The sequence below is a fragment of the Humulus lupulus genome, chromosome X (assembly GCF_963169125.1).
Source record: "Humulus lupulus chromosome X, drHumLupu1.1, whole genome shotgun sequence".
In the NCBI taxonomy this organism is placed as follows: domain Eukaryota; kingdom Viridiplantae; phylum Streptophyta; class Magnoliopsida; order Rosales; family Cannabaceae; genus Humulus; species Humulus lupulus.
This window is the reverse complement of record NC_084802.1, coordinates 121,341,829-121,350,452: the sequence shown is the minus strand read 5'-3', so window position 1 is coordinate 121,350,452 and position 8,624 is coordinate 121,341,829. Positions and strand designations below refer to the sequence as shown.

General features: G+C 40.5%; 2 protein-coding genes across 2 annotated transcripts; both read right to left on the bottom strand.

Moving 5' to 3' along the window:
* Nucleotides 1-1,537: 1,537 nt before the first annotated feature.
* LOC133806207 (uncharacterized) lies at nt 1,538-3,011 on the bottom strand. Its single transcript, XM_062244334.1, has 3 exons — nt 2,367-3,011; nt 2,156-2,283; nt 1,538-1,973 (listed from the first exon to the last, which is right to left on the bottom strand). The coding sequence occupies exons 1-3, from the start codon at nt 3,009-3,011 to the stop codon at nt 1,538-1,540; spliced, it is 1,209 nt and encodes a 402-aa protein (XP_062100318.1).
* Nucleotides 3,012-3,153: 142 nt separating this feature from the next.
* On the bottom strand, nt 3,154-3,963 carry LOC133806206 (uncharacterized). Its single transcript, XM_062244333.1, has one exon. It carries the CDS (start codon nt 3,961-3,963, stop codon nt 3,154-3,156), a length of 810 nt encoding a protein of 269 aa, XP_062100317.1.
* Nucleotides 3,964-8,624: the final 4,661 nt, after the last annotated feature.

Below are 8,624 nucleotides of genomic sequence, written 5' to 3'. Positions count from 1 at the left end.
CCATATTAACAATGTTAGATTTAGTTCCACTCCGAGTCCTAGTCAGCCAAGCCATCCAACCATTGAGATCCAGAGGCCAAGCTGTAAATCCCAGCCATTTAAAGATACTGACTGCCAGCCGAGTAGAAAGACTACAATCAAAAAACAAGTGATTGTGACTTTCTAGACAACACTCACATACTGGGCATAACAGAGAGGTCATAGGAATGTGCAACCTATTAAGATTGTCCCTTGTTAACAATTGTGAGTTAACCACCTGCCATAGCATAAACCTGTGTTTAGGGAGGATAATCTTGCTCCAAACAGTCCTAGAATACTCAACTTTTTGCTGAATTAGGAGGCTATTATATAATTTCGAAGTCTAAAATTTCCTTTGCACACCAGCAGCTAAAATGGCAACAGGACTGAAAAAATCCTTGAGATGACAGAGTTTCTACCAGTACCAGCTACAGTCTCCTTTCAATTCATAGTTCCAGATGTTGTTACCTTTCAGATAAATGGAATGAATCCACTTAACCCAAAGCAAATTTGGTTTGGACGATAAAGCCCAAACATACTTTGCTAAAATAGCCCTGTTCCAAATGGCTCCATCTATGAAACCCAAGCCCCCATAAGCTTTAGGGAGGCAAACCTTATGCCAAGAAGGGATGTGTAATTTGCTCCTCTGCCCAGAAATGCCCCATAGAAAGCCTCTACAAATTCTTTCGATTTCCTTGACTATACTTTGAGGCAACACAAATATTGTCATCCAATAGTTGCGAAGCCCAAGTAAAACAGAGTTGATAAGTTGGATCCGGCCTGCAAAAGAGAGATGTCTACTAGCCCAATTCTAAATCTTCAACCTAAACTTCTGAATTAGCATCTCACAATCTGCATGTCGCCATTTTGTTGGCGTCATTGGAACCCCAAGGTACCTTAGAGGAAAGGAACCTTCTGAAAGATTAATCTCATGAGCAATCCGGGATCTATTAGAGTTAGAGACTCCACCGAAAGAAATTTGAGATTTACCAGAATTGATGTACAGACCAGAGGCAGTAGCAAACTCATCAAGAACCACCTTAACACTCCTAACAGCTGGGAGAGTACCGTTACAAAAGATAAGCAAGTCATTTGCAAAACACAGGTTAATCAGCTTAAGACTTTTGCACATCGGATGGAATTGAAAAGGGGAATTCAGGGCTGCAAGCTGTAAACTTCTAGACAAATACTCCATGATGAGAACAAACAATAGAGGTGACATAGGATCACCCTGTCTCAGCCCTTTCTCTCCTTTAAAGTTGCCTTGAATTCTTCCATTCATCACAAGAAAATAGGAAGTATTCTTAACACAAGACATAATCCAACCTATGAACTTCATGGGAAATCTTAAAGCTTTTAATAACTCCTCAAGAAAAATCCAATCTACAGTATCATATGCCTTGCTTAGATCTATTTTAATGGCACATCTTGAAGAAGTAGAAATTCTCCCATAGTTTTTAATAAGATCTTGACAAATCATGATATTATGGGCTATAGTGCGACCTTTAATGAAAACTCCCTAATTGGTCTGAACAATATCAGGAAGAACAGCAGCCAGTCTTTTACATATCAACTTAGCCATGCACTTGTACAACGTGGAGCAGCAGGCTATAGGCCTATAGTCTACAGCTCGAGAGGGATTAGCAACCTTAGGAATCAACGATAAGGTAGTGTCATGAAGTTTTGAGGGGAACCTACCAGATTCAAAACAGTGAGAAATAGCAACACAAACCTCATCACCTATATCACTCCAGACAGCTTTGAAGAATCCTGAGCCATACCCATCAGGACCTGGGGATTTGGTAACTAGAATACTGAATAAGGCCTCCCGAATTTCCTTTTTAGAGAAAGGTCTCAAAAGCATCACTTGCTGCTCAACTGAAAGTTTCAACCCCATTTCTATATGCTGAATGTTAACCCTGCCTGTAGCCAAGCTAGGACTGCCTAAACAAGCTCTGAAATGACCCAAAAAATGAGAGACAACTTCAGAATAACTATCAACTAATCTGTTGTTATGTAAGAGACTATCCCATTCTCAGCTTTACGTTTCTTTAAAAAAGCATGAAAGAAAGAGGTGTTCAAATCTCCCTGTCTTAACCAAGTGATTTTACTCCTCTGGATTAAGAAACTCTGGTACAATCTTTGCTGAGCTGAAAAGTTACCTGCTGCAATTCTCTCAACCTCTTGATAACATAAATCGTGGGGATGAGCTTGGGCTTGCAGCTGAGCATCTTGATAGGAGTCTTTAGCCTTATTATAATGAGCCTTAAGATCACCAAATCTGTCCAAATTAAAGGTCCTTAAGCAATGTTTTAGTCTCAAAAGCTTGAGATAAACCGCATTTATACCAGAAGCTTTAATCGGGGTTCAGAAAAATCATGGTGTTCTGCCCAATAATTGTAAAATCTAAAAATCTTGGATCCCAACTTCTTTGAGTTCTGAACTCTAACTAGACAAGAGCAGTGATCTGAGATGCCTTCCCACCTAAATATAGCTGTAGACTGAGAAAATAAATCAAACCATTTCTCATTACTCAGAGCATGGTCTATTTTTGAGTAGATCCTAGCTGCACCATCTTGGTTGTTGGTCCAAGTAAAATATGAACCAATATTATGTAATTGCTCAACATGTGCACCTGCCAGCCATTTAATAGAATCAGCTAGTTCTGTGTTAGAAATTGGCTTGCCTCCTATTCTGTCCTTGCCCGAAAAAGGGGAATTAAAGTCCCCTAAATATAACCAAGATTTAACCAAATGACTAGGCCGTTGTAGCCCATCCCAAAGACTTCGCCTACCCTCAATCGAATTAAAACCATAAACAAAGGTGACCCCAAAATCCTGCTGCACTCCCATCACCCTCACCAAACAGTGAACAGCTTGAGTGGACTCCTCTAAGATGGTGATTTTAACATTTAACCTTCTCCAAATGATTAATAGACGACCTTCGATGATGGAACTGGTGTGAAAATCCCAGTGCGGAAACTGACTATCCATGAACTTATTTATTTTACTACCCTTCAGTTTAGTCTCTAAAAGACCACAAATTCCCACTTTATATCTACTACAAAGATCACTAACTGGGCTATGTTTATTGGAATTATTTAGCCCTCTAACATTCCAACTGAATATATTGCAGCTATCCATTGGAGGTGTTAGGAATGGAACTACCTTCCTTACCATTCACCATTGACTCTTGAAGCACCATAAACTTGTTAGAATTCTTGTTCTTATGACCTGCATTATTAGCAAGAGTGACTGATCTTTGTCCCTCCTTAACTTGAGCAGCCATACGTTTTGGGGTACGCCAAGGTTGGTTAGACTTAACCTTAGCCACAGCCTCTTCTTTTGGTAAAACAGGCTCAATGGGATCTGCCCGATCTTTGTTAACTTCTGAACTAGCCTGAATCTCACTTTCTTCTATCTTTCCAGCCTGATGTTCACCAGGTCCCTGCTCCTCCTCCGAAGGATGTTCTATTTCCTTCCTAGCCCACTGAACTTTCTTATCTTTCCTACATTCGGCCATTGAGTGCCCAAAGCCAGCACATGTCTTACACTTTATCTGTAACCATTCATACTCAACCCCCTGCTCCATGATTTGGCCATGTTCGTTAATGAATTGTATGCTTTTTGGAGGATTATCAGTGATTTCCATTTCAACCAAAACTCGAGCAAACTGAATACGTGAACGCTCCCTAGTAAACTTGTCCACCATTATGGGCTTACCTATAGTTCTCACTAAAGCACTGAGACATTTACTACCCCAATATTGGAGCCCCAAATCTTGAAGGAGAATCCATAGAGGAACAGAACGCACTAGACGAACCGCACTCAAATCCGCAGTCCTAGGTCGAACTATAACCGGCTTCCTATCAAAGTGGATAAAGCCATTTTCTAGGACATGATCCCTTGTTGCATCATCATTGAACTTTACCATAGTTAGACCCATCGTCATCCTTGTTATCTGAGCTATCCCAAGGTGACCCCAAACCCTCTTTATAAATCCTTCAAATACAGCCATAGGTGGGTTGTCACCTAGCACCATGCATATAACTGCCGAGCTCTAATTTGCAGACTGCATTTTAACCTCCTCAGCATCAACTTTAGCAAACTTCTGTCCTTCTCTAAACATCGGTTCTGTGAATTCAAGTTTCTGATCCGAAAAAGAAAGATTACCTGTCTTAAATTTTTGCCATTGTTTCTGAGCGGAAGCTTGATAGTCACCCTCATCCACCTTGTCTGCCCACGAGTTCTGCTTAGATGTCGAACCAACCTAACCAATCTCTTCAGATTGAAATCCCTGGGTATCGATGTCACCCGACCCAAAGATCTCATCAAAGTGACGATTCAAGTCCTCTTCAGTTGCCTCTACTTCTACCCCAGATGCAGCAAAATCGTTGCCCTCATCCACTCGATTGTTGTCCAAACCACAAATTGGCAATTTCTCCTCCACACTTAGCTGTTGATCTTGCTCTCCTACTGGAGAAACTGGCTTACGTAGGGGTTTCTTCTTCTTCGCCGTGGGAGAGAGAAAACCAGCACTGTAGCCTTTTTTGTTCTTTCTGTGGGGTTATGACCAGACAATAACATATCTTACAATAACATAAGAATGCATATTATGACCAGACAATAATTAATGTATGCAGAGATTAATGACCGCTCTGGAACCAATTTTTAGGAACGAGTTTCCTAATACACAGCGGAAAGGTGGTGGGGTCGGCCCAGTGTACAAAAAAAAATTGTAACATAAATAAACTACCTTTAAATATGCGGATCCATTAATATACATACATTAATCATAAGAAAGTTAAGAATAGAAATCATACATCTTGAAGCCTATCAAGTGTCATTGCTATCTTTTCATAATAAGAACAATCTTCCTATCCAAGCTGCTCCCGGGTACTCACATCAAGATCTTCCACAGCGTTCTCTACACCTCAAGAAGTGTGTGGGCACTTAGAGAATGAAGGATAGTTTATTTGTGATTCTACTTGATTTACTCAACACATGAGATCAAGAGAATAGGCCTGAGAATTGGTTCTTTATTTTTCAAGGAGAGAAAAGTATCGTTCTATTTTTCACAGAGCGAATAGACTTAGTTGTTTGTATATTTTCTGATTAGTCATACTTAAAAGAAAATATTCAAATTTAAAAAATAAATTTGTAACCAACTTACAATTTACTTTTTAATTAAGTATTTATTTTATTAATGAAAATATCCAAAAATTAATTTTTTTGAATTATCCATTAATTAATTAATTAAATAAATAAAAATGAAAATCTTATCCCTGAAAAAATAGCAGTACACACCACTGTGTGTGCATGTGTACCACCCTACTTTTAGGGATATTTGATTTTTTTATTTTTATTTAATTATTTATTCAAACTACTTTGTCAGGTAAAAATCTAACAACCAGATAACTAATTCAAATTTGAATTAAATATCTTTTTAACTAATTATCAAATATAATTAATTATTTGAATAAATATTAATCTTCTAAATTCAAATCCAATTTAAACTTATCAAATTATTATCTCCCACTCAAATAAAGATATTTAATTAATTCTACCAATTAATTAAATCCAATATTTTTAAAAATATATATTTAATTTTGTGGACGCTCAATATTCCATGCCCGTAAAAGACCCAAAATACATGCTTAGGCCCATGAATGACTAAAGGTGTTGATGCTCTCCTATGGGCCATCACGAAAGATATGGCGAGGAAAGGTGCCTTTTGTAGGTCTTCATCCCGTCAAGAAGTGGGATCTCATATGGACCCTTGAGGACAAGGCAAGGTGTCTCGCATAGCGAGGCTTATGGTCCTATGGCGAGACATCCCTTTGCCTAGGGATGCTTTGGAAAATAGCATATGGCCCTATGCTTGAGCAATATCATGAAAGACAGGCAAGATGTGCCTCGCTAGACGAGGTCCTTATGCCTAGGTAAATTGGTAAGGCAGGTGTGCGAGGTGCTGGCACGAGACACCTACATATGGTGCGCGAGGGTGTGCTTCGCGAGGCGCTGGCACGAGACGCCTACATATGGAGGCGCTGGCACGAGACGCCTACATATGGAGGCGCTGGCATGAGACGCCTACATATGGAGGCGCTGGCACGAGGCGCCTACATATGGAGGCGCTGGCACGAGACGCCTACATATGGAGGCGCTGGCACGAGACACCTACATATGGGGGCGCAAGGGTGTGCCTCGCAAGATGCCTACATATGGCGCGCGAGGGTGTGCTTCTACATATGGAGGCGCTGGCACGAGGCGCCTACATATGGAGGCGTTGGCACGAGGCGCCTACATATGGAGGCGCTGGCACGAGACGCCTACATATGGAGGCACTGGCATGAGACGCCTACATATGGAGGTGCCGGCACGAGGCGCCTACATATGGAGGCGCTGGCACGAGACGCCTACATATGGAGGCGCTGACACGAGACGCCTACATATGGAGGCGCTGGCACGAGGCGCCTACATATGGAGGCGCTGGCACGAGACGCCTACATATGGGGGCGCAAGGGCGTGCCTCGCGAGACGCCTGCATATGGCGCGCAAGGGTGTGCCTCGCGAGGCCTCGGTGCGAAGTGGGCCATATTCGCCGAATGGAGCATCTCCTAGCCTCGAGGGGCGGCCTCGCGGGGGCCTCTCCTAGCCCTGACGGCCTCGTGTGGGAGCACCTCATGACATCTCCACGAGGGGTGGCCTCGTATAGCTCTGCCATGATTAAGCCGCGAGGGCCTCGCATGATAACATCTCGCGCCATTCATCTCGAGAAGGCATCTCCCATGGAGATGCCTATGGAAACCCCACCGTCTAGAAGTGAAAGCCAAAGTATGATTCCGAAGGGTCATGATGGTACAATCTCGTACGGGGTACGGCTTGTAAAGCCCCGTACGTCTGACCGTGGCACTCATGCTAGTCAGGTAGTGGGGGCACTAGGAGAAAGGACATGGCCTGCATACTCCCAATCAGATGTTAGAGTCGACACCACTACCACCTGCACCACTCCTCTGACATTGGTACGGACAAATAGTGGAGACATCCTCCTGGCACCTGTCCCTGTACTGGTTGCAAGACCACAACCTCTGAAACCACTCTCCAGACAGTGTACCTATGTACTACCTGGTCCCCTGGACCACAATGTATCTAGGGCCATTAGAGCCCACTATATAATAAATCCCAATTCCACATGGAAGGGGGTTGGAAAATTCATTATATGCAGAGGCTATTGAGAAATATACCAAGGCTTGCTCCATTGTTTATCTGTGTTTAGTTTTCCTTAAAGTTTATTCTCAGTTCTTATATAAACATCACCTGACTTACCTTTGAATTTTCCGATCTAATTTCGTTGACGAGATTTCACCGTCAACAAATTTATTATAATTTTGAAAATTATAATTATTTAATTAAATTTAAAAAATTATACAATAATTCAATATTAATTAATTTTATTAATTACAACTAATTTGTAATTAATTAATTAATCACTATTATTATATAATTGCATATTTGGACCAAAGAACAAATTTATTCTTAAATATGTCTTTCAACTATTTTTCCCTTCATATCAACTCTTACCTTGAATAGTGTTGATAGAGCCACTGTGGGGACCTATGGACCTATAATTCTAAGCTCCAATAAATTTGAGATTATTAATTAAACTCTTTAATTAAATAATCTCATGATTATTCCACTATAAATATGAGACTGCACTCTTGTAATTATAGACATTTCATTTACTGAGTACTTTATAATTATAAAGCGTCCATTGATATAATCATTGCATACAAATTGACCCTCTAATAATAGTTCATAATTAATCGGGAATAAAATTACCATTTTACCCTTTTAATTATCTCTTGTTTCCTTAAGTACCATTGACTTTACTAGTGAAGGTTAATTCATAACTAAATTATGAATTTGAGCTCAATAACCTTTTGTTGACCCTTGATTTGGTCAACGACACAGAGTCAAATAAACGACAAAGAACAAAAAGGAAATCAAGAAGAGAATCAAATGGAAAGAAAGTGACACAAGCAGTTTATAGTGGTTCGGCCCCAACTAGGTGGTAATGACCTACGTCCACTTAGTGTTCTTATTAATATTGAATCCCAATGTCGTGATCAAAGAACTAGGGTTCTTGAGTTTCACAAGCCTTGGGAGAATTACAATTTAGGTGGATAATCACACTATGCTTTTCTCTATAAATACAAAGGTCAAAAGTTCAAAAAAGCCCCCTTTCCTTGAGCCCTCTCATTCTTATTTATAGGCTCAAGGAGGTTACATGGGTCGATGAGTCTTTATTCCCATTAAGATTAGCATATCAAGGTAATAAAAAGAAATATAATGAATGTAATTATTACAAGATTGTGTATCTAAGAGGAAGTAAATAGAAGTATGCGACCAGACTGGACGCACCTAAATGAGAGACTTGATGAAGCAATATTTATCTGGTCGATGACCGAATAGAATCCCTTCGCTCAGAACTACCACATGCCAGCCACGCGTAAAAAATTCTTGCCACATCATCAGGAGCCATTTTTGGGTAAACATTTGCCCCTCAAGTTTATTTTACTGCGACCAGCATAAAGTAAACTTAAG

Coding starts and splice junctions, on each gene's coding strand:
- LOC133806207 (XM_062244334.1), bottom strand. CDS start 3,011: ATGGATAGTCAGTTTCCGCACTGGGATTTTCACACCAGTTCCATCATC. Junction 2,284..2,366: donor AACCCCGATTAAAGCTTCTG/GTATAAATGCGG, acceptor GGTGATCTTAAG/GCTCATTATAATAAGGCTAA. Junction 1,974..2,155: donor TTTTCAGCTCAGCAAAGATT/GTACCAGAGTTT, acceptor GGGTCATTTCAG/AGCTTGTTTAGGCAGTCCTA.
- LOC133806206 (XM_062244333.1), bottom strand. CDS start 3,963: ATGGGTCTAACTATGGTAAAGTTCAATGATGATGCAACAAGGGATCAT.